General features: G+C 49.9%; 11 protein-coding genes across 11 annotated transcripts; 3 read left to right on the top strand and 8 right to left on the bottom strand.

Moving 5' to 3' along the window:
- Positions 1-131: 131 nt before the first annotated feature.
- Positions 132-2,057, bottom strand: CTRU02_208266 (heterokaryon incompatibility protein; the record flags this gene model as incomplete). The annotated part of the gene is made up of 1 exon (XM_036725797.1): positions 132-2,057. The coding sequence occupies one exon, from the start codon at positions 2,055-2,057 to the stop codon at positions 132-134; it is 1,926 nt and encodes a 641-aa protein (XP_036582511.1).
- Positions 2,058-2,735: 678 nt separating this feature from the next.
- On the bottom strand, positions 2,736-3,096 carry CTRU02_208265 (uncharacterized protein; the record flags this gene model as incomplete). The annotated part of the gene is made up of 2 exons (XM_036725798.1): positions 2,736-2,923; positions 2,982-3,096. 2 exons carry the CDS (start codon positions 3,094-3,096, stop codon positions 2,736-2,738), a joined length of 303 nt encoding a protein of 100 aa, XP_036582512.1.
- A 1,422-nt stretch (positions 3,097-4,518) lies between these two features.
- Positions 4,519-5,766, top strand: CTRU02_208264 (uncharacterized protein; the record flags this gene model as incomplete). Its single annotated transcript, XM_036725799.1, has 1 exon — positions 4,519-5,766. One exon carries the CDS (start codon positions 4,519-4,521, stop codon positions 5,764-5,766), a length of 1,248 nt encoding a protein of 415 aa, XP_036582513.1.
- Positions 5,767-8,585: 2,819 nt separating this feature from the next.
- Positions 8,586-10,253, top strand: CTRU02_208263 (uncharacterized protein; the record flags this gene model as incomplete). The annotated part of the gene is made up of 1 exon (XM_036725800.1): positions 8,586-10,253. The coding sequence occupies one exon, from the start codon at positions 8,586-8,588 to the stop codon at positions 10,251-10,253; it is 1,668 nt and encodes a 555-aa protein (XP_036582514.1).
- Positions 10,254-10,941: 688 nt separating this feature from the next.
- CTRU02_208262 (uncharacterized protein) lies at positions 10,942-12,151 on the bottom strand (the record flags this gene model as incomplete). The annotated part of the gene is made up of 2 exons (XM_036725801.1): positions 10,942-12,008; positions 12,091-12,151. 2 exons carry the CDS (start codon positions 12,149-12,151, stop codon positions 10,942-10,944), a joined length of 1,128 nt encoding a protein of 375 aa, XP_036582515.1.
- Positions 12,152-13,107: 956 nt separating this feature from the next.
- Positions 13,108-14,028, bottom strand: CTRU02_208261 (oxidoreductase; the record flags this gene model as incomplete). The annotated part of the gene is made up of 1 exon (XM_036725802.1): positions 13,108-14,028. The coding sequence occupies one exon, from the start codon at positions 14,026-14,028 to the stop codon at positions 13,108-13,110; it is 921 nt and encodes a 306-aa protein (XP_036582516.1).
- Positions 14,029-16,044: 2,016 nt separating this feature from the next.
- CTRU02_208260 (ferric reductase transmembrane component 2) lies at positions 16,045-18,037 on the bottom strand (the record flags this gene model as incomplete). The annotated part of the gene is made up of 2 exons (XM_036725803.1): positions 16,045-17,030; positions 17,083-18,037. The coding sequence occupies 2 exons, from the start codon at positions 18,035-18,037 to the stop codon at positions 16,045-16,047; spliced, it is 1,941 nt and encodes a 646-aa protein (XP_036582517.1).
- A 1,193-nt stretch (positions 18,038-19,230) lies between these two features.
- Positions 19,231-19,939, top strand: CTRU02_208259 (ctr copper transporter; the record flags this gene model as incomplete). The annotated part of the gene is made up of 3 exons (XM_036725804.1): positions 19,231-19,272; positions 19,353-19,383; positions 19,449-19,939. 3 exons carry the CDS (start codon positions 19,231-19,233, stop codon positions 19,937-19,939), a joined length of 564 nt encoding a protein of 187 aa, XP_036582518.1.
- A 1,056-nt stretch (positions 19,940-20,995) lies between these two features.
- Positions 20,996-21,831, bottom strand: CTRU02_208258 (uncharacterized protein; the record flags this gene model as incomplete). The annotated part of the gene is made up of 2 exons (XM_036725805.1): positions 20,996-21,503; positions 21,614-21,831. 2 exons carry the CDS (start codon positions 21,829-21,831, stop codon positions 20,996-20,998), a joined length of 726 nt encoding a protein of 241 aa, XP_036582519.1.
- A 745-nt stretch (positions 21,832-22,576) lies between these two features.
- CTRU02_208257 (Protein GRISEA) lies at positions 22,577-23,761 on the bottom strand (the record flags this gene model as incomplete). Its single annotated transcript, XM_036725806.1, has 2 exons — positions 22,577-23,603; positions 23,730-23,761. 2 exons carry the CDS (start codon positions 23,759-23,761, stop codon positions 22,577-22,579), a joined length of 1,059 nt encoding a protein of 352 aa, XP_036582520.1.
- Positions 23,762-25,508: 1,747 nt separating this feature from the next.
- On the bottom strand, positions 25,509-26,480 carry CTRU02_208256 (uncharacterized protein; the record flags this gene model as incomplete). The annotated part of the gene is made up of 3 exons (XM_036725807.1): positions 25,509-25,972; positions 26,032-26,119; positions 26,181-26,480. The coding sequence occupies 3 exons, from the start codon at positions 26,478-26,480 to the stop codon at positions 25,509-25,511; spliced, it is 852 nt and encodes a 283-aa protein (XP_036582521.1).
- Between the last annotated feature and the right edge of the window lie 616 nt (positions 26,481-27,096).

Raw genomic sequence — 27,096 nt, 5'->3', positions numbered from 1 at the left:
AACTACCCCCCGACATTTATAGCAAATACTTGTAGTAACTAAGCATCAAACCATAGTTGTTTGGTTCAAGAGTTAGTCTCTATTATAGGCATGCCGCACCAAACCACATAGGTTGATTTAACTACTGGCCACTAACTCAGCATAACCTGGCTCATGCTGTGACTTGTGTTGTCTACAATTTCACCATACATGACGCCGTAAATGTACGCTTGACCAACAAGCTTGAACTTCCCTTCCTCACCGGTAGGCCGCAGTATAAATGGAACATCACCTCCCATTAACACCGCACATACATCTCCTGGCTGCATAAGCGGAGGACCCAATCCCCAATACCCGTCTTTGGTTACGAAGAACCGTCTATTTGTTCCGTAATTGGTGAATTTTGTTCCCAAGTATCTCTGTTGCAAAGGAAGAAGTCGATATGAAACGTCGTACCTCTTCAACTTAGCATTAAAGAAGGATGGGTTCACAGCAGCGCAGTATTGCGTCAGATCTTCAAGAAGCTTCATTGTGTCTTCTGCATCATTTTTGGTTTTGTAATGACATGTTAGGGTCGACGCAAATGCAAGAGGGACCTGATGGTCGCTATACTGAGGCGGAGAGGTCTTTGCGGCCTGCTCAGTAAGGTTCCAGCATTCTTCGATCAATATGCCGGGGCCCCAAGAGAACCGTTCAAAGTCCGTCTTCGCCATGGCTTTTGTCTGTAAGCTGACTGTATCGAAAATGATGGCGTTTACTAAAAGCTCGTTTCCTAGGACCCTCGCCGTCGAAGGAATTTGTCTCGCGATCCGAAGACTCGTGTCCCAGGCTTCCCAGAAAGCTGAAGGGGCATCTTCGTTATTGACATTCCAGTGGGGAATCCATGAAGGAATGCCGGTTGAAAGATCAAGATTATGAGGGCCGTTTTGAACTTGTACCAGGAAATTGAGTGACTGTTTCGCCAGACTGCCAGCTACTAGCAGATGAAGTTCATCGAGACTCAGACTGTAGTTAGCCTGAATCAAAGGCCTCCCTGTTTCCGCGAGCACCGCTTTTGGGTGTCCCAAGAACGCAAAGATATGATCCAGCGGATTCGTTGCATTAAATCGCCGAGAAGCTTCCAGGACGAGAACAAAGTCAATGTTACACTCTGCTTCCAACGCTTTGGTGAATGCTTTCAAGACTGGCGTGGTATCCATCCAACCGCCCGGCTTGTTGTAAGTCGACCAGACATTCCAGAAAGCGTAGTACGGCGAGCCCGATATGATTTCATTAATTTCTTGTCCAAGTTCTCTGATGAGATACTCGTCGCCCGTTGCAAAGTGAATAAAGGTGGCAATTTCGCTGAAGTCAATACTGCAGTCACCCCAATATGCAATGGCGCTTGTTGCTAGCCCGACTTCTTGGAGAACCCAGACCCGGGTGAACCACGTCAGTTGGAATAGACTCTTAATGGCTTCTGACTTGACTTTGCCCAAGAGCTGTGGTAAAGTACTCCTGAGCACGTTGACGGGGTAAGAGTGCTTCTCTGACGGATCTTTTTGAGAGATGAGGGCAATGCTGGCGTCTGGAACCGTAGACCAACTATTTTGGGTGCCAGTCCTGATAGCTGAGTTGGCGTTGACCAAACTAGTAAAAGCATTATCGGCCAGGCGTTCAGGGTCGCTGCCCAGCCAGACTACAACTTCAACAGCACGGTCGTATATATCGGCCATGAGGTTGACCTGGTGTTCTTTCTCTGAATTACTGGCTTGGTTGATGCAAATAGCATCAGCCCATGCTACTTCGACTCGGTCTGATCGTCTGATGCGCCTGAGGCCTTCCAATAAGCTTATGGTGATTTCCCTCTGAAATTCGGAGCAAATAACACTAGCCGTCTTCGTAGGATCTCCCCAGACATAGGACAGAGCCTTGTAAGGAGGCGCTTCATCAAGAGAAACAGTGACTAGGCTGCATAAAAGGGGGTCTTCTGGCTGTCCTGGGAGAATATGGAGTTGGCGGAACCAGCGGCCAGGAGGAAGTTTGTCGTACTGATACTGTTCAAGGTCCATGGCGTCTCTGCAGTCTTTGTTCGTCATGAAGTGTGACACTGGTCTTCAAGCTGAAGAATGGCGGGATGTATTTTTGTGCGCTGAAGAAACCTCGTGGTTACATGATTGAGTAACGAAAACTCATGTCAGTCTACGTGGCTGTTTTCCCAACCTCCAATCAATAATAACCTCAGGAACAGGGGAGTAAGGTGGAAGGGGCCAACCTGAAATGTGTGTGTGTGATATTACCAATCAGAGGGGAAACAGTTCGTGGGGCTCCGTAATCTTGCATTAGACTGCAATCCTCCCACCAGGGGTCCTTTACCATATGAGATGAGGTTAATAAATGGAGTCAGCTTGATTCCAGTCTTGGCCAAACCATTGCTGTAAGGCCTAGCACGGAAAGATAATTACACCTATTCAAATCTTAAGCAAGGCAGTCGCCGTTACAAAACACTGGAAGCCATTATCATTTTGTGAATGAATGATTTCAAACATTACTGCCTTTTACAGTCGCCAACCGAGAAGATGCACCTTGGCATGGGCATGTGGAAATTCTGTCACGACACAACCGTTTTCTCCACGAGCTTTAATCATCTCTTGTTAGTCTATTTTCTAAGTAATACCGTCTAATGCAATCCACCTTCTCGTCTAACAATGCTCCGTAATATAAATTCGACTTTTCACTATTTCAATGTTTTTGGACATATTCCAGCCGTGCATGCCTTAGCAGAAATCGTTCTTGCCCGAACCTCCATCGACGCAGCCGCCAACACAGAAGTCAATGTAGTTGATGGCTCCGTTGTCACCGCAAATGAACCTTGAGTTGTCGATCAGAATCTTCTGCTTCCCAGAGGACCCGGACCAGTGCTTGCTCTTCCTGAGAACACGGGCAATATCCTCGCGATAGTCGCCTGATAGAGAAATCAGAATTTTACAGCTCCATAAAGGTTTCGAAGCTCTAGAACTTACCGATGTTCAGGAGGTTGTAACCGCAGTAACGAAGGCCCTTGGTGCAGCTTCTCGCCTCCGCAGTTCCGGAAAGGGCGACAGCCACAACAGAAAGGACGATGGAGATCTTGACCATTTTTGCGGTGTTGTTGGAAGTTCTATCGTAAAAGACTAAAGTGGAATTGGACCTGGTGATGGTGGTTGATTTGTGAGGGAAGTAGGAAGCTTTGATTGAATGTTTTGGAGCTGAGTGTCTGATATGAATCCCAAACTCACGAGAATGAATAGCTCTTTTGTAGACGAGTTCTGTGAATGCTTCAACTCATCTGTTCCCTGATGAAGTCTAACTGGAAGTACTGTAAAAGCGGAATGACCGAGCTGTGTTGTTGCGTCTCCATGGTTGGCGAAACGCATACAACCGGCAACATTATCCAAGTAGGCTATCACACAAGACATAGGCGTGGAAACGTATTCGATCCAATGATGGCTTGGCACGCCCCAGGTCAGATTTGCTGTTCTAACCCAGCGGGGAAGCCGAGGGCCATCGTCAGTGGAGAAAGTCAGCGGCGACAACCGGCGACCCACCTTATAGATGCAAGTAAGAAAGCCATACACAGCTTCAAATGAGTTGAAGCCAACCAGGTACGAGCGCAGCAACACGGCGGTGAAATGTATGCATAGCCAAAAAAAAGTTGTCGTTCGCACTTGTTAATTAAAAACCGAGGCTGAGCATAAGCTTAAGGCAGCGGTGGGTCGTATGGAAGCGATGGAATGCAGGAAGAAGCTAGAGCAAGCCACTAGACAACGAGCTTTCTATGCAAACACCAAAATGTGACTCGGATGGTTATTCACCAGATCATATGATATTGAAGAAAGCCTACTAATTCGAATCAATATGGAGCTTCCATGCCAAATCCAGTCTGTTGCAGCCGGGCAAAGCGGAGATTTCCAGGCTCTGAATGTTGCCAAGATTCAGCTTTAAGGGATGAAAGTGCGGTTTTGGTTTGAAGTTGTGGTTCCGGCTCATAGCAAGATCACCGAGTCTAGCTGTTTATGCTATTCCAGGATGTGCCTGACTGATTAGTATACACAGTAAAAGCCTAATAATGCCTGCCCTGGTGGCTGAGTGCATTCGAAAGTGAAACTAACCCAGTGGCTCTATGATGTTTTGATAGTAGCGACAGAGAACCTCCTCACAAACTTTTTCTTTTTCTTTTGGGGCTATGGCAAGGTAGTTACTTAGCCAAACCCAAATAAACTAAGGGTATCAAGAGGCTACCGGATATGCTTGTTCCCAAAGGTGAGAACGAAATAACCGGATGGCTGTGCTTGAAGTCTATCTTGTCATTTGCAGGGGCCACACTAAGTCAGCTGAAAGAGCTACTACGTTGGATTGTGCGAGCGTGGAATCAAAAACGCCGGCGTGAGCGTCTAAGGATGCAGTAAATAAATGACGAGTGCTTCTTCAGTTTCCTGGATTGTTTTCGACTCTCGTTGCTAAGCTTCATCGTCATTCAACATCCATAAACCCAAACCCTTTTCTATTGCCCCATCTAACATGATATCCTCGACGGCGACCCTGCTGTGTCGAACAGCTCTCTTTTTAACCGCCGCCTCAGCGGCGTGGGCCACCTCAATCCCACGGAAGGCCGAAAGTTCTGCGTGCAAGTTGCCAGCAAACGAGAGTGTTTACTACAGCTCCGGATTTGGCTACAACTACGACTGCGCACCCAGCACCGGCGCGTTGAACGCGTTGATGCTATTCATTGACTTTCCGGATCAGACCGCATCCGAAGCTTCAGCAAAAGAAGCTTATGACTTTTTCCTACCCAAGGCGCAAGAATGGTTTGACAAGTCTTCTTACGGCAAACTATACCTGAACATCACCACCGATACTACGCAATTCTTTCGCATGCCCAGGAGAGCAGCTGATTATCAATTTGAGAGAGGCTTGACACACGAGCTCCACCAATCTTATGTTCAAGATGCTCTTGGTTCATGGCTCAAAGCTACGAATGCACCTGTCCCAGCGGCTAATAGCACCGGCGGTCCACTAGTAGACGTGTTGTACATCGTCCCGACCAGGAACGCAACAGCCATCACCTTTTCTGTTGCCCTGACATCCCCGATCTACACGACCAATTCGAATTACATTGCCAGAAAGACCGTCACTTTGGGGGTCGACTCATACAATTGGTGGGGCTACAAGGTCCTCAACCACGAGACCGGCCATGCCTTCTGTCTGCCGGACTTGTACCCGCTACCGTCTGGGTACGCAGGCTTGTACACCGGCAACTGGGATATCATGGCCAAAGTCGACGGTTACAGCCCGAACTACTTCGCCTGGAACAAATGGAGGCTGGGTTGGCTTTCAGATGATCAGGTGGAGTGCGTAGTTCCATCCCCCAAGACGTGTGGTCGTAACTCTACGACATCGACAATTCACAAGCTTGCACCACTGGAGACAGTTGGTGGCGTTAAAGCGGTTGTAGTTAAGCAGAGCGAAAAGGCTGCTCTGGTAGCTGAAGTACGGTCCAAGAGTGGCACCGATGACAATGCGTGCGGGACGGGCGTGTTGCTTTACACTGTAGCTACGGATGTCACTACAGGCCAGGGCCCAATACGCGTGCTTGATGGGAATCCTGGTTGGGGCTCGGCGAGCTGCGCAAATGACGAACTTGACAACGCTCCGTTGAGCCTCAATGGTGGTGGCGCGAGCTCGTATACTGTGAAGGAATGGGGGGTCACGGTGACTGTTGTAGAGCAGAAAGGTGACGATTATACCATCCGCATAGATGTACTTTAGAGATGAACCACTAGAAACTAGACTATACCATAGAATGAACGGCAAATTTTTCTTTGATAACGAAGTCCGAATCAGGAGTCTCCTTCTCTGTCAAGTTTCAGGTTACGTACGTGAGGTGAATTAGTAACAAGAAACATGCATTTGAGGAGAGTTGATCTTGGCGCTTCCCACGAGTCGTGCACGCCTTGGGGCATGAACGGCAGTTGATCGCACATGGCATCCAATAGCGGATTTCTTTGCCGAGGCGAAACTCACAGGTCTTTGTATTTGTAGAGGGTAAGCATCGTGTAATCACATCTGTCTTGGTGGTTTAGCGAAGGCATGCAGATATGCCGTGATGTTTTAAATCTTTGGATCCCTTAAACTCGCGACTGTTGCTTCTCATTGGTACTGATAGTGATCGCTCAATGACACATTACCGCCTCTGCTTGCAGACTACCTACCATAGGAAGTTGATTCGAATGAGCTGACACCAACCATGCAATGAATAACTGCCGTTAAACGTTTAGTTTTGCTCATCGCCTTTTGGTTTGCAAACGCAATCGTACCAAAACCTGCAGAAACTATTAACGTCGGATCGAAGTGTTGAGATGAGCTCAAAATGGGGGGTTTGTAAGCAGTTGTAAACCATCATCATGATCCCCGACACAAAAAGTGCAATCTCTGCAGTAAATGGGTACGCCTGGCTCGCTGGGCATGTTGCATCAACGAAGATGAACACAGGTTTGGGTTCAGCGATCGTCTCAAGTCGAGGTCTTCGTGGAGTTATATCAGCGATCTCTGTTAGAATACAGGCCATCTTCAGACGTAAACCGTCCGGTCGCCCGGTCGTCTGATGGAAGAAAAGATTGTTTGTGTTCGTGCGAGAAAGATCGAGTCATATCATAAGGTCACATCTTAGGCCGAGTTCCGAAAAGCGATGAAGATCATAATACAAGACAAGAAAAGCAATAGTAAATGCCGTCAGCCAGTATGTGAATCAACCCCACCTCAATGGAGATGTGAGGCTGGGATGATGGCCTGTCAGTCAGAGATGTCGCACGAGAGTGGCTAAGACCGCTGAGAGATGGTGTCTGAGGTCTTCCCCCTTGGCACTGATGCGTCTGAAGTCTGTAATTATCTGAAACAGCAGATCTTATGGAGGTCAGCAGTTGAATTGGCCCATTTCTGTTGCTGCATGAACCTGGCGGTCCTTTTCTCATTGGGGCCCGGATAGAGTTCAGGTCTGATTTGGTAAGTCACGTCAAACGTCAGATGTCGTCCAAAAGCAATGGGCATGCCGAAAACTTGGATGCATTCACTTCGCATCTTGAAGCCTTTGAACAAGAGCGTCAAGGCTACGAACCTTCACGGTGTCGACTTCACGACAACTTCATTAAGCTCAAGCGCTAACTCTAGCGCACCTAGCTGTCCATCATTCTTGGAGACATAAGCTCATGCTAACTTTCTGGTTGCCTTGTTTCAAGCAGGAAAAGCGGGCAGTGACCCCGTTCAACAGCACATCCTGTTCGGAGCGAGGTGCCGAAAAGGATGGTTCAGTCCCGGGTCTCACGGTCTAGACGTTTTTTCCCCCCAAGTGCGTAATCCCGCCAGCCAAGCAATTCCGAGCAACGAACTCTTCAGGTACTTCTCGCCTATTAGTACGTGTTTGCAGTCTTTTCAGTGGAGGATAGGCTCCTTCACTAAGCCCTAAGCAGATTGTCAGAGGAACCCCTTACCCACCCGCAACCCGGCGACTTCATCGTCCGGAATCCAAGGGGCATGTTAATTGGCCGTGGCCTGGAATCAAGCATTTTACCATGGGGCCCCCATACCCTGACTAGCGACCGATGTGACGCATGGGGGGGGGGGAAAGCGAGCCAAAACACAACCCCTCACATCCTGGTCGAAACGTGCTCTATGACATCCTGCGGCTCGTTTTGTCTGATCTTCCGCCTCATCTTACCATACACATCGCTGTTCTTGAGCCTGAAGTTTTTGCCGCCGCCTCCGTTGCTGTCTTCTTATTCGTCGCAATCTTTCAAAAAGGCTCTGCCGATATCGCAATCCTTGTTGCAATAGCAGACACACGGTAATACGCGCTGCTGCGACGACAGCGATAGTCATGCTCACCGCTGTTACCCCAGGTTGACACCATGAAAGCCTCACAAACTCCACCCAAATGCCTCATGAGTAACTGACTGTACGATGGCTTCACGCATGTCGTGCTTTGTCACCCTCCCACCGGATACGGCACACCAGGAAATCCTGGCCAGCACCTGTCAAGCCACGGCCTCCGGCTGAACAGGTTCCTGTTCCTGGTAATTTTCTACAGGCCGTCGTAAGCGACCATCTCTCGTCTCGTCTCGTCTCGTATCCTTCGATCTCATCCCCAGGGCCCCAGTTTGGCTGGACTCCTTGAGTCTCATCTTCCCATTTTGCCGGCGTATGCTGGCCAAGGATGCGGCTCATGCTCCCGACCGTCTGAATTCCACTGATGTACCAGGGATGTAATCTGATCACCTTTTCCATCCCATCTTTTCTTTATAAACTTGGGGGATCTCCTTCTCGGCACCAGACCTCTTCTTCTTGGCTATAGCTTCTCATCTTTGTACGACATTCACTTCGCTGTTTCGTTTCATTCCTTCAACTTGAGTTCTGAGAACTCTTCCATTCTTTGCATCGCTTACTGATTGCATCTTTTAACCGCTTCTTTATACAATTAACGTTTACAACCTTTTTTTCTCAACTACTACTTCAGTCGAACTGTAGGCAGAAGGCCGGTCTTTTCTGTTCCAGCATTATTTGACGTCGATAATCGTTATACAAAGTCAGTCGAGATGAAGTATCAGGCTGTCGCTTTCGCCACTTCAACCATTCTGGCTCTCGCTGAGGCCGGACCCTACCACCGCCATCACTTTCATGTTCGCCGCGTCACCAAGCGTGAGGTTCCCCAGGAACACTCTCACGAGGTTTTCCTGAACATTACCCGAGAGTTCCTCAACAAGAATAACCCCAAGGGCATTGCCGACCCCGTTTTTGGTTTACTTGGTGATGGCGCCGCTGCAAAGGGTGCCGGCCAGGTCACCAACCTGGCCTGTCTGCACCAGGAAACCGCCGACCAGGCCTTTACCAACGCCAAAGAAGCCAAGGACATCCGCGGAATGTCTGCTGCCCTCGTCTACCAGAGCCTTGAGCGCAACACTGCCGGCGTTGGTGTGGCTAGCGCTGCCTGCACTGACAAGGCCGTAAACCCGGAGATCGCCGCTATCAAGCAGCATCAGGATCCTGCTGCCGACAACGCGGCGGCCGACAACAAGGCCGTCACTCTCGAGCTTGCCAAGCAGCTGGCTTCCATCGGAGGTGACCCTATGCTTGCGCTCGAAAGCGGCACTTTTGCCCCCGGTGAAAAGACCGACACCACTTTCAGGGGCAACGCGTGCGACGAGCAGAACGACCCCACCGGTTGCATCTTTACTCAGAAGAAGCTCGTTCTCGACGCCACCCCCGATGAAATCAACGCCGCTGTTGCCGGTATCACTCCTACCATCACTGGCGGCACTGGCGAGCTGAAGGCGACCCACATTGACTTCAACGGTCTCGCAGTTGCCGGCCAAGCCGGAGGTGCTTCTGGGGGTGCTTCTGGGGGTGCTTCCGGTGGTGCTTCCGGAGGTGCCTCTGGAGCTTCCAACTCTACTACTGGTACTGGATCTGGAGCCGGAAACAACAACGGCAACAAGAGTGGTAACAAGAAATCGGCCTGCGTTGCTCGTTCAACCCCCAACACCCAGGCCAACAACTCGACAGGCAATGCTGGCGGGAACAACGGCAACAACAACAATGGCAACAAGGACAACAACGGAAACAACAACAACAACAACGGCAACGGTAACGCCAACGAGGACAACGGCAACACCGGCGGCGGCCAAAACATCCAGACCTTCACCGGCTCTCTTGGCGGCACCGCTCCCCCAGTCATCCAGGGAACCGGCGACCGCCCCTTCAGCGTCAACGGCAACACCTTCACCGGCAAGGGTGCCGCCCTCGGCCGATCCTGCGACATCCAGAAGAACAAGTGCGCCACCGCCATCAACAGCGGCCAGCTCGACGGCGAGGTTTCCCAGTGTGACGAGCAGGCCTCCCAATGCCGCGCCCAAGCCAACCTCCGCAAGCGTTCCGTCAAGCGCCAGGCCGCCGACTTTGGCTCCTGTAGCGACCCCACCATTGCCTTCAGCAACAACCTCCCTGATCGCCAGTCCGCCGGCTTCATCGCCAACAACAGGAACGACTTCAACCACGGCTCCGCCCAGAAGATTGGCATCATCGCCGGCTTCATCTGCCAGCGCCTCCAGGACAGCTGCAAGGCCCCGGCGGCTACCATTGACAACTGCAAGAGCGCCCAGACCGCTGCCACCGCCGCCACGCAGGACCAGGCTGCTGCTGACGCCTTCAACAGCAAGCTTGTCGGCGGCTCTTCTGGCGGAAACGTCACTGCCCGCGCTGCATAAGGTAGATGCGCTACTAGGCGTTTCTTGGGTCCCGGTCTCACGGGCAGAAAGAGGATGATTCGGCGCTTTGGTTGGATTGTCGATGTTTTTTCTTTTTGTTTTTAACGGGTGGTGGCTTCTTGTTTGTAACCAGATATCCCAAGTATGAGCCAATGCTATGAGTGGTGCGCGTTAGGTTACATTGGTTCGGAGTACTGGTGGTAGTTTCAACAATGAACTTTTCAATTATTATAAATGACTCTTCAGCCCGAATGACTCTTCAGCCCAAATCGAGTGAAGACGCAATGCACTGTTAAGAAGATGCCTTGATTAAATTCTACTACTTGGAGAACTGACAGAGGAGGCTCAATGTGCAGTGCTACCAGTACAGGACTCAAAAAGCGATGAAAGCCAATGACATTATGGCCCCCAAGCTCGCGAATACTACTGCTCTTTGCGGTTTAAATGACAACGATGAGGACGAGTAGCCCTTCCCCATGCAACTGTAGTATTCAAGGAACACACCCTGGCGATTTAAGTCGTCGAACGGTGCACAATTCAGAGCTTTGTCACCCTTTTGCAGAAGCCAAAATTTACCCAACACCCGCTGACGAGTTGGAGACTTTGCCACACTGGCTTGGTATTCGACAAAAGACTTGCTTCAGGACGTCAGCCACAGGTCTCTCCGCACAGGGCTAACGAAGGATACTCACAAGAAACCATCGCCCAAGATGGCGTTGATGTTGACGTACTGAATGTCTTTCTGAGGCCAGTACCAAGATCTGACCATTTTCCCGCTCTCGTCAGCAAGGTATTCGGAAGACAAGTTGAGTGCCTTGTTATCGCTTGGTATTGTGATGCTGAAATTGGCCCATCGCGTGGCTTGGGGAGAGTTGGAAAGCCATCGGAGTGTTTCCGTTTCCTGAATTATTAAGTCGCGAAGCTCATCAAACGGCAGAGCCAGCTTTTCAAGATGGCCGCTACCATCCATTCGGAACTCGTTAACCGTCAACATTCCAAGGCTAGGTAGACGCTCTAGTTCAACGGTTGCATTTTGACAGTAGAACTCCCTCACGTGCATCGTTTTGGTCTCAGGGCCGCCGACCACGACAGTCGTACTACCATCGATGGCTTGGAATCGATTGCCGAGGGTTACGTTGGTGTAAATGAGAAGCTGAGTGGTATTCGCCAACCCGAAATTGACCTTCTTGACACGCGGGTTGAGATACAAATATACTTGGTCGACGCTCAGCGGATATTTAAGCACGCTGTCTATGGTTTCGAGGCCTACGGACAGGATGATTTCCTTCACAGTATGTCCCTCTCCTGTCAGGTTTCGAAGTCCTTCGTGCCTCATAGTCGTCAGATTTTGCGCGTCGATTTTGAAGCGGCCGACCGATTCGAGAAGACTAATGTCCAAGTACGCCAATCTTGGAACGGTGTGTAAATTAAACTGTCTTCCGACTGCCCTGAGCTTCGGGAGTGTGATGTTGCGCAGCCCGCCGCTCCAGCTCATGAGCAGTCGGCCACCGACGGTCGTCAACGTGGTCGAGCTAATGGTGTCCAGCGGCCAGTCCAGATTACATCCTGGTCTCTCCCCTCTGCAAATTGCGAGTGTTTCAAAGTTGCCATGGATCGTTTCGATTCCATCAAGATTGACGTGGCTGAGTTCGGTTCCGATGATGACGTCGCCGAAAACTTCGGGGCATCTGCGTGCTGCCTTCAAATCTTCGGCTGTACGGATCGTGAAACTTGTACAGTTCTGCGCCCATACGCCTAGAATAACATTGTCAGCAAGTGTTGTTTTGGTCGCATCAGTTTCGACTTATAAATTGCAGTGGTGAGCGTTGGCGCTGACCTTGAGAGATTATGAGGGTGGCGGCAAGTAGCCGATAGCCCAGGAATGTTTGAAGTCTCATTTTGGTGACGCCAGGGATTTAGATGGTAGAACTGGGAAAGTCATCTTGCATTTGGGTCTACTATTAGTACCCTGCTTGTTGGCTCTCTTGATTGTTCTTGGCAGCCTGTAACTGCGCCGTTTTCCGCCCGGCCTCATGGAAATTCTTACCCCTCAAAATACAAATTGGGCATGGCTCGATCGCTTCAAAGCCACTGGCAACGTTTAACGAAATGAATCGGCTGACAACATCGCCGTTGCCTTTCCAAACTGCCACCCCACTCTATCACAACAAGCTTGTAAGTATATCCCAAGACAACCTACTTACGGGGCTTTATTTTCACGACATTAAATCACAATTCAAACTGAGTTAGTCACTCTAAACTCATGAGCTTCATGCCCAAGTTCATTGTGGTTTTGTTGAGTTTTACTTCATTTCGTTGGTGCCTGGTATATGCCAAGTGTTAGATCCATAAATATCATGCCGGATCCGAGTTTTGCACGCCAGGGTCAAGCCTCTACCTTCCCAAAGCAGTTGGGTCACACTCTTATTCCGAGATTACTATGCCTAGAATGATCGTGCCAACACTGAACCCTTAAAACAGACGAGCTCCAGTGTGTTAGGCCCCTGACAAGTGCAGCTATCTACGCTGTTGTAAGGCTTGTCGTGTACCCGTCTGTTAATGGTGATTCTATGAATCGCAGTGGAATAGCCGCCTTTGCCATTATGATCATGATTCGCTCCCTTTATCCGTCCTTAGTGGGGTCATAGCCCTTTACAGTATTTAGAGAATGCTGTGAAAGTTGGGAAATTCACAAAGCGATGTTGCAGGGTTATTTTCTAAATCAATCAGGGACAGCATGTCAAGTTGAAATTATGGGATCTCATTTGGTTGGTCATTAAACTTTCATCATTTGCTACCTAGTACTGGCAGAGCACTTTCGGCCGCTTTTCTACAAAACGAGTGTTTCAATAAATCATTGGATCTCCTTCACAACCCTCTTGATAGTCTCATCCAAGCTCTCCTCTTCCAGACCAATCTTGCTCAGGTCGGTGACCTTGTCGTTGTAGTCACCTCCCCAGCCCTGTCTCATGTGGTTCACGTAGAAAGCAATGAGGCCAGCAAAGTGGTCTCCGTTCTTGGCATTCTCCTCTGCCTTGGCGACGACTGTCGCGGCGTCGGCCTCCTCAATCTTCCAGTCCTTGTCCGTGGTGCCGGTGGCGCGCTGGACGCTGTCAAGAATGTCACGCTGGGTGAGGTAGAACGACTTGAGGTAGAAGGGCTTGTTGCGGTACTTCTCCAGCTCGGCATCGGGGAGGCTCAGGACGCCAGCGGTACCCTTGCCGGTGGTGGGAAGGTTGGTAGTGACGAACTTGGTCTTTCCGCCATCGTACAAGGTCGCGGTACGGTTCTTGACGTCGATTCCCCAGAAACCCGAGGGCAGGGACCAGTCGAGCCAGGGGTTGTTAACGATAGCAATCCAGTTGGCGCCAAGCTCCTCAATCAGCTTACGGGTCTTGATCTTTCCTTGCAGGATAGGGCTGGAATCAAGCAGCTTAGAGGGGTCCGGGCTGGAGCCGAATTCGGTGGGGAGGATCCACTTGACGCCGGCTTTGGCGGCGGCGCGGATGAGGGGCTCCTGGCCCGTTGAATAGCTGGAAAATCCGAGGGCGAGGAGGACGACATCCTGGCCCTGAAAAGCGGAGACGAGGAAGCTCTCATCATCGTAGCTTCCCTTCTTGACGATGACCTTCTCGGGGAAGGTGGCCGATGACTCGGCTCGGGTGACGGCAGTGATGGTGTGGATGCCCTTCTCGAGCAGGGCGTTGAGGGTCAGGCCACCGACGTTGCCGCTGGCGCCAACAATGGCGATCTTGCGTCCTTGCTGTCCAGACATTTTGTATATGTGATGTTGTTCGATGAAAATGTGTTCCGTTTGTGAGTTGATCGAATCTTTTAAACTGACTTTGAAATCCGTTTTCAGAGTGCTTGGAGGCTTTTGGAATGCTTGACTTGTTGATGAGGGGTAAGCTGGAAATGGAATTGAGAGGTGCTGAGTGATGGCATATATAGTTGTAGAAATGTAGGATGCCTAATTCTTTTAATATCTATTTTGACTTGCCAGAAATCGCGTTATTCGGAAAGGTATCACGGAAGACCCATCACGGCAGTGAATTTGCTTCCGAGATGTGTCAGTGGGCTCAAAGGAATCGCTGTTTGACGCCTGTGGCGTCCAGCAAAGCCACCTGTAGCTGGCTCGGCACCAGTGTCAACCTGACAAATGGGGGCTGGGATTTCTAAGCTTCTGGTTCGATAATGCGAAACTGCGGGGGCCATCCATTTGGTACCGTAATTTGGCTGTGCACGTCCCCACTGAGCCCGGCCTCGGGCGCCTGTGGTACCCGGCCCGGAGGTAAATTAGTCATTCCAGGCCTTTTGGGGAAATCCAACCGGGGTTAATTTCTTACCCTTTTGGTCAATTCGTCTCCGGCAACTCTAGAATCTTCATAATCGATCCGGCGCTTTTTGCAGCCTGTATTCTGATTCGTCAGGACGTTTTAAATCGGTACTAAATATTAATTAGTGGGCCAAATTGGACAAGTGTCGTCTCTGGTTTGTTGGTAGGCTGGAATGCGACTTATTAACTGTTGGACCTCCTACTGTCGTGGTTTTTTTTTTTCTTCCATTGCATTGACGACCTAAAAAGCACCTTTTTTAAGGATGATGTGATTCAGAACCTTTATGGTCATCCTTGAACTCGCAAAACCCGACAACATGCACCTTCAATGGTTGTTTTACTCATTCCATGTTTAATTGTGTTGATCGAGTTGATGTGACTCTAAGGGAATGAAGATCCGGAAAACTACAACGAATCTTACACTTGTCTTAGCATCCGAGATTGCTATCAATGGAACAGATTTGAAATTAGAAAATTTCGAATCCAGTCTCTCCTAAATGAATACTTTCAGAACCTCCAGGACATTCTCCAGCTTGTTTGAGGTTGAAGACTATGTTTGTTCGCGGAAAAGGGTCCTAGCTACCTTACCAGTGACAGCTCAGCGGGTAACATATGACTGAGATTGAAAAAGGGAACACAAGAAGTGAGAGAAAGAGCAGTGAAGCTGGACTGCTACCTGTATAAGCTTTTTTAAGTTGCAAACTGTGCTGACGGCAGACTCGGTGGTTTCAGTTTCTCTCAACACCTTCAAAGTGTGTTTCTTAGAGATGCTGTATTGCTTTGCTTCCTAGCCTCATGGAATAGTAAAAATGATCAGTGCAGTACAAAGTCCGAAATTTCATACCAAAGGCTCACCAGGTTTACTTAGAGTCCCAGATTGATAAGCAACGCTCAATCCGGTAGCAAGAAGACAGGCACACGGTTGCAATTCGATTCCAGGTTGGCATTTCAACTTGGCTTGCTCATCACGCACCGAAAGGAAGTAAACAGCAACCAGAATACCTTCGACTGAAACAAATGAACATACATGACTCTTTCATCATGCCTGAAGCTCACTACATAAGCACAGGATGTAGATCCACAAATATTGTTAACTCATATCTTACAACTATTTAAGGGATTTCACAGTCCACGGGAGACTTGCTATTTATTATCACGGGAACAAGGGACTTGATTCATAAGGATCTCCCTAGAAGAGAGAACATCTTCATGTTTTGAACTTTTGTTTTCGATTAAAGAGTAATAAACTAGAGTCGCAGTAACCACTGCCAAAACACCGCTCGCTGTGTACCTGTCTCGTGAGGCTGTACTAATGTATCCATGCCCTTAAATCCCATGCGTCCTAAAACCAACCACCCAAGCAAGGTTCGGATATATACATACATATATACAGATATGTATCGAAAGGATAATAATAAATATGCGTAACCCAACTGTTGCCCATTCAATAAGCAACTACCACTCAAGTCTATCATCGCATTTCAGTTCAACGTCATATCTTGCGTCTCCCTTCCAAACCCGTCCTCCTGAGTTGCAAGACGCAACAACACTTCTCAGTTGTGAAATCATGGAACCAGGGCCACTGGCATACACGATACTCCGACCACGAACGGTCCCCTCCACGAAGCCTGGCACCACGACGTTCAGGTCGGGATGGACTCCGGCGCTCTGCACATCGAGAGAGGTGCTCTGCAAGGAGGATGCAGAGGACGACTCAGCAACTCTCTTCTCGTCTCCCGCAACGATTACCTCGGGTTTTGCGGAATCGTTGTTTCGGGTAACGTGGACCTGGATCTGGATTCCGTGCGTCTTGGCGGCGGCGAGAAGTACGTCAAGCTCAGGCTGCACCCAAGCGATGTCGTGGCGGCAACGGACAGCCCAGATGAGCTCAATCTTTCGTTCAGGGGCCGCAGGCTGTGACGCCAGATGGAGCAAGACGGGAAGAACATAGGCTATACCTGTGCCACCAGCGACACAGAGAACATTGACTTCAGGGTGCAGGTCCTCAACCAAAGATTCGCCGTAAGAGCCTGAAAGGATAACAGGAGTCGTCTTTGCAGCGCCGTCCTTTAGCGACAGCTTCTTCGTCGCGAGCTCAGCGACCTTCTTCGTCTCGCCCTTTTTGGCTCGGAAGACGTAGGCATGCTGAACGGTGCCGTTGCGCTCGACGGGTAGGCTCAATGGTGTAAAAGGGTGAGACTGCCAGATGGAGCACTCGGAGAAGCAAAGGTAGAAATGCTGTCCCGGGCTCCAGGGGCTTTGCGCGTGAGAGAAGTCGAGGCGGACAATGTCACCATTCTCCGCGTCGGGAAAGACAGTGAGGTCGGCGTGGGCGGCTTTGAAGCCCATCTTGCCATCCGGGAGGAACTGGTAGTGCATGAGAGCGGAACGAACGAGGCGAGCAAGGCGGTCGAATAGCCAGAGAGCCAGTCCGGGCACCACTGCGATTTTGTCAGTTAAATCGCTTCAACACGTTTTTAAAGATGAACATACTGAAGACTTTCAGGGGTTGCCAGTGACCCCAGCAGGCACCAATGTAAACCATAGCCAGGACGTAGTGAGACTTGCGGAAGAATTCGTAGCCTGTGAGGCGGATGCCCCAGGGAGTGCTCAGAACGACAAGTATCAAGATCAGGATCATTGCAACGCAGCCCCAGATCATGTACAGCTGCTTGATCCATTTGTTGGCAACCTGGGGCTGAGGCTGGTACATGGCTGTCTCAATGATTGTCCAGCCAATGGTGTGGGCCAGAGACTGGACGAAGATGATGTATCCTAGCCACCGGTGGAGGAAGTTGAAGTTTTGGTAGGGAATGCCCGTGAGCGCGGAGAGTATCGACTCGCGGTTCGCCAGCATGATCGAGAAGGGCGTCAAGGCGTAGGCCAGAACGCCGACACGGTCAGACCAGGCACCAAGACTTGAACGTGTCTGGTATACTCCCGGATACGCCTTAACTGGGGTCCTCCATGTCTGGTAGTGAATGCCCAGGAAACTCCATAGGGTCAGGTAACCCGTCAAGATGACGAGAATCAAGACCTGAAGACGAGTAGTCCTGCCAAAGATGAATCGAACAGAGTCGGGGAGGAGGTGCTGACGGCGAAGGGCAGCCACCGCCCTGGTAAAACGGGTGGTAGAAGATGCGGCAGCCGAGCTCTTTTCGTCGTCCACAACACCGGGAATGGTCTCTGCAGCTCTTGGTGATGCCCAAAGGTGACGGCCAATGGCGAGGATGAGAAGAATGCCTCCAATTGTAGCCCATAGAATACCAGTGTATGTCATACCAACAGCATGTGAGCCGTACACGACCTCAAAGTATTCGCATGTGCCTGGATCGTTGGTACAAGGCAAGACCCGAGCTGCGTAGCCCCAGTAATTGACCAGCGATCCCTCACTGATATTTTGCGACTGATAGCCCTGTCGGGCGACCAGGTGTGATGAAGTGTCCATCAAGGCTATGAATGCCCCTCAGGAGCAATGACGTGCGTTTAGGGTACCGGGTTAGTTGTGGCTTGCAGAGGGGGGGGAGGCTCGAAGAGAGTGAAAAAAAGGGCGAACTGGGTTTATACAGATCAGGCGGGCATCTTGTTTGAACACGTTTGGGAATTGATGGATGTGACGCTGCGCTGTCGGCAGCATATAAGTTCGAATGAAAACACCAATACAATCGTTATCGAGCCCAGACCGATATGGATCCCCCAAGACGATTGTGTTTGTAAAAACGTGCTCGTGTGGAGTAAACCAGCATCACGCTTGTGGTTAGTTTCCCCGAGGATGGGGACGGCGGGAAGGTTGGTGGAGGCAAAACCGCACAACCCCCATTCCAGAGCACATTTATGACCTACTTGGTAAAGAAAGGGTGACAATGCACTCCCGGCACGGCTAGTGGGGTTATCTTGGCTGGAGTGTGTGTACGGTTAGCGCCAACATGAATCTGAGTTGAGCAAGTTAATAGTCGACCATCCCATGAAGCTAATATCGGTAACTCTGAGGGGACGTGTAGGATTCCCTAAATGACTCACGAAAACCAGAAAAAACACCACCCGGCCGAGACCCCGGCGCCGGTAACATTCCGACAATGGAGTACCATAGTACGCAAGCCTGGCCATGTGTTGCCCTTGTGAGCCAATACCAAGCGATGTAGTTCATGTTGTGCCAGGTGCCAAGCAATGATCTCCCGTTTTCCTTTACAGTCGCGTCTAATGTGGGTTCGAGTGAGCTAGTTTCCATTGGCTCTTTCAGAACCTACGTCTTGGTCCCCAAAAATTAATCTTGGGACCACGGACTTATTCCCCTCGAGGCATTTTGACGCACTCGATTGGAATTGGGAATGTTTACTACCTGATTGGTAACGCCACCGTCTCGATCCGTTAGTCCAAGGTGTTGTCTGTCGACTTACTCCGGTGGGTCTGCCGATATGCGGTCGGTGGCTAGATATACCTAGATATATTGCAGGCTTTGCTATCCATGCTCCGCTAGGTCCTGATGTGAACTGTCGGTCCATCTCACATGCCTAAGTAGCCATTTTTTGATTGAAAGCCTTCGCTGTCTTCTTTTGAGCATCACTGCAAGTGCTTCTGTTCTCTCTACCGAAATTTCCGGAAACTCGCACACGACAACAAGCAAGATACCGTTTGCCCACAATGGATCACGGCTCAGCAGAAAGCGCAGCATGCAAGGTTTCCGTAAGTTGACTCTCTTCCTCTTATTTTCTTCTCGTGTTCTTCTGCCCGTGAGCATTCGAATCGCTGACTTGGTCTCTTAGATGATGTGGAATTGGAACACCATCGATGCGTGTAAGATCACCATCCACCGGCCACGACCCCAACCGGCGATCCCAGACTGATTTATGCTGCAACAGGTTTCCTTGCAGAATCATGGCAAATAGAGAACAACGGCATGATGGCCGCATCGTGCATTGGTGTTGCCCTTCTCGTCGTGGCCCTCGAATGCCTACGACGAATCGGCAAGGAATACGATGGCATCATCATGAAGCAGGTCCAGCGCCGAGCTGCCTCTCTCTCGGGCGATTCCCAGTCTTCTGAAAAGGGCAAAATTTCTTGCGCTACGCAGCTGTCCGACTGCGCCTCGACTCCCCAGATTCTCACATTCCGAGCCTCACCGGTGCAGCAGTTGGCCCGAGCCTTCATCCACGCCGTCACCTTTGGCGTAGCATACGTGGTCATGTTGCTTGCCATGTACTTCAACGGCTATATCATAATCTCTATCGTCATTGGCGCTGGCTTGGGCAAGTTCTTGTGCGACTGGCTTGTCGTCAGGATCCAGGTCAGTGGGCCAGGTGTTGGTGAAGGGCCGAAGGGCATCGACGAGACAACAGTATGTTGCAGCTGAACGCCTTGTCGACCATCGTCCCGCCGGCTGTGATATTACAATGGCCGCATTTCGTCTTTCTGCTCCTTTTTCTCCTACAGTCACGAGACTACGGCGATGGGGATAGCACAGAAGGCAGTCCGATTGTCGCAACAACCAATCGCATCCACAAACTTTGTCGCTGGAGGCCTGAACGCCAATGTCTGATTGATTAGCTTCCCGCACACAATGTAAATACTACGTACATACTGGGAAGCCGAGTCTATAAGCATTCGGCGGCAGATGTCGCCAATTCCCGTTCTGCTTAATTTGGGATAGAATCGGCGTTTGGTGGATTATAGGGCACGTCGTCCCTTTGTTAAACAGCGAAAAAGGTTTTTCATGTATCTCCATATTCATCATCATCTGAAGCCTTACTGTTTTCTATCCGCTTTCTGTAGCCATGGTAATCCCTGCCTTGACGTCCTAGGCAGGCTTAAGTTCATGCCGTCAGTTACGATCAGGCACTTGCAGAGGGGTACTTCAAAAGTAATTGCTTACGCCATGTCGGATCTATCGCCAAGGGTCTAATTGGTACTTGAAGTGATTGGCTGTTGAGGAAAGTTACCCTTAGGAGTGACAAGGCCTAGGGGAGATAGATCCTAGGGCGCCTGTTCTCCAGCGAACGTAACAATACAGCGACAGTAATTATGGGTTCTTCAATTGTTTGTCATGGGTAATAACTTTGACGGGATGATTTTGCACAAATCTGGCCCGAGTGAGAACAGGAGTTCTGAAGTGGACGTCCTCGAAACCAAGGTAGATAAACATTAGTTGATGCTACCTAATTCCACTCCAGTAATATACGTCAAGCAAATATTGTCGAACTAAATCACCATATTTCATACAACAGCCGCCGCACTTTTAACACTGCTCAGACTTTTCAACCTCGAGCCCTTGAAGCAAATAACATGTTTGGCACACAAGCTCTCCGCATTGCTCCACACACGGTTTTCAGGCTTCTAAAATACAGCGACCAAAGGCAAACGAACCTAGGCTTACAAACAGTAAGACCGGAAACTGTATGCCGGGTTTCTTCTATCTTGCATCTTCTGGGAAGAAGGCAAGCACAGGACTTAGAGCCTCGCGGTACAAATATCGTTCCCTCTCCTTCGCCATCTCATCTTCTAAAGAAGGACCATCCTCCTCTTCCGCGCTTTTCAAATTCACCGACACAAGTTGGTATCCGTTCTTTCGACTTGTACGGTAAGCTCGCACCGATGCCACCGCCGTGGCTATGAGCCTCCCACTGTAAAAGAGTGCCGCAAGCACCGATACAACAAAGCTGGCCTGCGCCACTCGGCACGCCGTCTCCGCGCTGTTTTGGCAGTGTCGCGTCAAGTACCATGGATGGGGGCTCGGGTGTCGAGGATCTGTAAAGTCGCCCGATGCCTGTGACGAGATGCTATGAATCCACAAGAGACCGAGGAGAGCGTCGTACATCATCGAGAACGTTGGAGACATTTGCCCAAAGTACATCATCATAACCCGTGCCAATAGAATGACCATAGACAATAGTGAGACAGCCAAGTTGGCGTCGGTTAGTCTACGGATGACAAAGGAGTTAGCTGAACGTTCCTTTCTCGTCCCCTGTGTCTCACTCTTTCTCATTCTTCCTTTCATACCGCCAAAACGAGTAGGAGGGGGAAGGCCGACCTTGGTGACCAGATCAGCGGAACCTCGGGCGGCTCTTCATGGTTTGCGTAGTAGTACACCCGGTAGTTTGGGTTAGAATTCCAGCCGTTGACGCCGCCATTTTCCCAGAGTTTCTCCCGGAAGTGTCCAACAGATGCCGACCCAAAAAGACTAACCGCCGTTAGGGAGATGCAAAAGTCGCCAACAAGGAATAGCTTGTCAGTTGTCTTAGCTTCCATATCTAGCTGTACGGAATGTTGAGAAAAGTAACGAGCTAAGAATCGTTAAATGGCTAATTCCGGTGGCTCAAAGTTCTAGCGGCCTCTTTTTATCTAGTCGCCTGCTTTTGGGTCCATGTCTGTTGTCAGCCGATGCCCCAGTTAGGGGGGATTAACCGCGCGAAACTTGCTCATAATACCGCAGGCGGCACTGTGGCGCAATGAGTGTATGGCTAGTCTAGTGAACCCCGTGCGGTCCGTCAAGAGGCCACCCGAATTGAAGAGCATGGCCTCAAAAGAGTCATGCATGGATGATATATGATGGGTGGCTAACCAGTATGCAGTTGTGTTTGTGTATGTTCTCCAAAGTCGTGGTGACCTGCAACGAGCCTTCGCTTCTCCACACCGCGACGGCGCCCTCTTGGCAATGACTGAGAAGTGCCTAGTAAAACACTCTAGGATGGAGGTCTGGCAGGGAATGCAGTGGCTGGGCCTCCCAAAAACAGATTTAACGCTGACAACGAGATGGTTGTAGGTTAATCTTCAGAAGAGGCTGCTGTCCCCAGTGTTTTCTGTAGAACTGCATTCACACAAGTTGACAGCACAGGACTTTGACAATGTAATCGATCTAGACAAGCTTGCTCCCTACTCATAGACCACTTAGAAGTTGATTCTGGATGCCGCCTCTCTTTGATTTTGTGTTTTCCTTGACAACAAAGACAGATAGGTCTATTACTTCGTGGCTCTTCACAATGTCTACTATGACTCAGGGAAAGACACATCTTTGCATATCGAGTAAACATTGAAAATCGTCGTCGCAGGGGCATGCAATTGTCTCGTCGGTGTAGGCATTCCGGTCGGGTTGGTACGTGACGGAAACAGTGTCTATCATTGACAGTGGCGGCTCGTCACTCAAACCTAATACTGCATCTGAAAGCTTCTTTGGCGCATCAGAAGAGCCCCCATCTTCGCTACCAACTTGAGACTCATTGTCTTGGGCTTCCGTCCCGTTTGTCTTTGCGACTTTCAAGTGCTGGGTTGCGGCGTGCGTGGTCTTGACTACATCGGTCGTTCCGCAGACGTCAAGCATGCTGTCCCACGCAGGTTGGACGTTGTCATTAGCCGCGTTATTGCAAGGCTGAGTAGCACAGCCAATACATTGGCAACTATCACTAAGCCTACACGAATATGATGTCGAATGGGGCATAGGTAACTTTGCCCTAACAGGCGCAAAGCCGAGCGGGACAGGAAGACCATATGCGGCTGGCAACAACGTCGGGTGCCCGTAGTGCAGAGCATTTGTTATCTGCCTGTAGTGTGAGAACTGTAGCGTTGAGATGTGAAATTCATGCGGTGTGGGATAGGTGAATGTGGTGGGCTGGGAACATGGTTGAAAGATGCCTGGTAGCGGCATAGCCATCGGTATCTGAATAGGCAACTGGCCTATGGCATTCGAAGGATGCGAGTGACGGTTCAGAACTTCATCATTTGCCACTACACTGGCGTTTATTGTGAGCGCCTTATTAGGGGGACAACCGCTTATATCCAATCTTTGCTTGGTGTTGGACTTGCTTTCGATGTTCGTCGACTCGGTGGCTGGCGGATCGCCACTTAACCTGCAGTCACACTTTCGTTTCCTGGGGACGGCGAATGTCGCACTGCTGCCGGCGCTGCCACGGGCGGGCGGGTGAGGGCTTGTACTCAGCGGGCGACCGGGCTTTCGAACGGGGACCATCAAGCGCTCATTTGCGTGGTTGCATTTTGTTGATCTGTGGCCACGAATACATGGCTCGCTAGAAGCGTTAGCCGATGGTTCCAAGCAAGATGCGTGGTTCGCGAGACAAGGAGTGATGTTCAGACGAGGCGCAGAGCTTGGTAAGAAAGGGGATACATGTTGAGAAAGCAAAGTTGCGACCTACCAGGCCATCTTCTGGTCATTAATGAGAGGCATATCTGGTGCAATAAGGATCCCGAGTCGATGTAGTTCCGTGAGGGAAGTGTTGTTTGGGAGGGGTTGGCAAGTTTTGAGAGAAGACCGACGATTCATATGAAGAGGAGCGAACTGGTAAGCCAGAAAATACTACTTATTATGCGATTCAAGCCATGGTGTGTATGCACGCGAGTGGCACAGCATAATCAACTCATTACCTTTTTGAACCAAAGAGACGAAAATGGCGTAAATTAGCCAGAGATAAATGATAGTTTTAGAGCGTATTTGTTCCATGCTTGTCTTTGATTTTCTCTTCTTCTTTTTTGTCTAGATGTATATAAAGCACACTGGACTATGAAGGTCAAGAAAAAGTCGCAACAGCAACATCCTTGGAATTACTCGTCCAGCACTTTGACACTATCTTCGGGTCGTCCCGCCGCACCGGGCCAGTCCCTGTGCTACCGCGTGTCTTCACAGCTCAAGCTTGCCTTAAGTACTCTTCTTCTGAGCGGGCATCCCGGCCATAAGTTTCTCGCTGGATTGTGGTGACATTACATATCTTATCTCGCCAGGTGAAGATTCATGACATTACTAGTTTACGCGGGATACAATCAATAAGAGGCCACCGGCGCTTGATTTCGGCCCAATGAACTGCCGAGGTACCCAGCACAGGCTACATGACAGTGGCTACGCGACCATCAACAATCAACCTCTTTTTTCTTAATACCCGTGGATCCCCCATCGGTTAAGGGCATTTATCTTAAGTTGCGCTCGCAGTTGCAGAGAAGTAGGAAATTGAACTGTGAAGGTAAATATTAGTCAGTCAATGAAACCTAATCACTGTGACTAGTAGACACACTGGAATTATTGTCCCCGATTCCTACGCCCTGAACCTTTTATGCAAAGTTATGCTAACTTGTGAACACTGGTCTAGCCAGCGTCTAGGATGGTTTGGAATACTCTTGGCACAGGCAGGCCAGAGAATGATAGCCCCTAGACCAGGGGTCTCAGGCATGGGGACCCTTGGGCACCACCACAACAGGTTTCGACTGTGGGAGAATCATCTGGGAGGCCACTGTGGGCTGTCGGTAGCAAGCTTCGTCTTAAGGTTCTCTGCTCCCAGGAACACCCTTTTCATGATCATTGGCTAGACTAGCCATAGCCATCACGTTCGTTCACCACAAGAGAGAAAGCAATAAGCCGGAACGACAAGTTGTTGGCATCATGGACGTTTACCCTACACGAGGGCTGACAATCGATAGGGCTTTATTTACTTTATCATCACAAAGAAGCTAAGTTTTGGGGCCCCATCAAGCCCAGCCGCTCAGTTAGAAGCAGTCTATGCTCAATGATCCCGTCTTTCCACGGTTTCACTACACGCAGCGTGCCCTAATCCTAGTAGACCCCATCTTGCAGGCATCCGGACTTCCGCTTCTTCTTCCCTAATTTGGAGGTGGTATTGCCGCCTTCAGCTATCACCGATGCTGCCGGCAAGTTACTGCAGAACTCACCAGGAACCATGTCTCTTGTAGCGTGATCATCACATGTAAGGCTGACAAGGGTAAAGAGCTTGTGCGTGAGCTTCAATAGTGTCTCTCAGACGTGTCTGCTGCCTCACCGCATCTGTAACTGAGATGATTCCCAGCACTTTCACAAAGGCCAGAATATAGAGACAAGGAATGGGTAATAAATTTGCATCATTCGGTTCGCCAGAAATAACCTTGACCAGACTCTGAGTGGTTGCTGCCCTTTTGCGAATGTAAAGTATTCAGTCCGCAGTAGATGGGGTGCTGCTAGCCACACAAAGAAGCATCCATTCGATCTCCCAGCCCTCACCCTGGTATTTCTCTCTCAAGTGCTTCTTAATCAGTTCCCTGACCTCTTCCACGGGATGGGCCTCTCTCGTCTCTTTGTCCCACCATTGGGTCAAAAACCACCCTAGCATTATTCCAAATGTATTGGAATAGTGTTCGGCACTTTTCACATAATACTTGCCAGTCGCTGTCTTCATATTGACATTTTCAAAGCCTTGATCTTGAAGGTGACTTATAACCCACTCCTGGTCCGACCAGTTTCCTTGATCATGCATCTGTGTGGGTAATTTTTCTGGAAACGGAGCGGAAAAGGGAAACGAGCGGAATGCGGAGCGCATGTCCGCCGTCCAAAAGACGCCGTCGGGGTGCGGCAAGGTCGCACCGAGCATACCTCCCGGCTTCAAAATCCGCTTACAATCTGGCGTTATGGGGAGTCAGAAGATACAACATCTTTTTCTTTATGCTGAACAAACTAACCAGCTAGAACTGCATCAGGATCCGGGATGATGTTTAGGGCCATACTGAGCCCAATATGAGTAAAGGAGTCGGCGGGTAGACCCGTTTTCTGATCATGTATCCACCTGAGTCCCTATTGAATTCATATTTTATAGAAAGGATTGACAAACCGTTGCGTCAAGAAGCCTCACTTCCGTGTTGAGCCAGCCCTCGTTTACCACTCTCTCTTTCGCTAGATCCACCATGTTTTGCGCCAAATCTGCGCAGAGAAAAGAGCTTTCTTCTAGTACGCCTTTGGGTAGACTTTTCTGAATCTCCTGGGTCAAGACACCGCTGCCGCAAGCATTGTCGAAGAAGGCCACCGGTCGGCTCGTCTTGTCTGTAAGGCCCATGTGCGTTATCAACGCAGAGCTCATGTCGCCCAGGAACCCATGTGATGCGGAAATGATATTGTCTCGCTGATCCGACATTGTCTAGAGAAGCCACTGAGCCAAAATATCTGATTCAAAGAGCTTAAAATTCGCGCAGTTGCAGTAGTGGGTGGCTTCGATAGAGGCTGACACAGGAGGCTAGGGGTTCAAGGTTCGAACCATCTTCACTATTTAACCACAGAAAAGTATCCGAGAAGTTCCCGATTACAGGGGTCGCAAGGTCCTGATTGTTCACGACGACTTGGGCGTGGGTGGCTGCTAGTCACATGTGTGTGTTCCGAGACCATGGCACACAAAGGTCGCAGTTGCAATCAAACAGAGCCGGCGACGAATAGTTTTTGGTTATTTCATCATCCCGTGCGGGGTTCATGGTCTTTCAGCCAATGAATCAAATAGGTAATTAACTCAAGAAAACGCCAGAGAGCGTGTTCTTTTGCCGTTGTTGGCTGGGTCGCCCCAGATCCTCTAGCACAGCAAAGGTGGCGCCACGGTGGGTGAGGCAGTTTGAGGCAGTTTTCCACGTACCCCGACTACAACGCTGGTGGGTTGGACACATGCAGCGAACGAATCGGAAAATTTAACAAAAAAGCTTTGAGACAAGATCCATTGTCTTGGTAGCGAGATTCGACTCGGCATCGAGGCTCTTTCAGAGATT

The sequence above is a fragment of the Colletotrichum truncatum genome (assembly GCF_014235925.2).
Source record: "Colletotrichum truncatum strain CMES1059 chromosome Unknown Contig_0005, whole genome shotgun sequence".
In the NCBI taxonomy this organism is placed as follows: Eukaryota; Fungi; Ascomycota; class Sordariomycetes; order Glomerellales; family Glomerellaceae; genus Colletotrichum; species Colletotrichum truncatum.
Note: the sequence above shows the minus strand (reverse complement) of the source record. Positions and strands in the feature narration are given on the sequence as shown.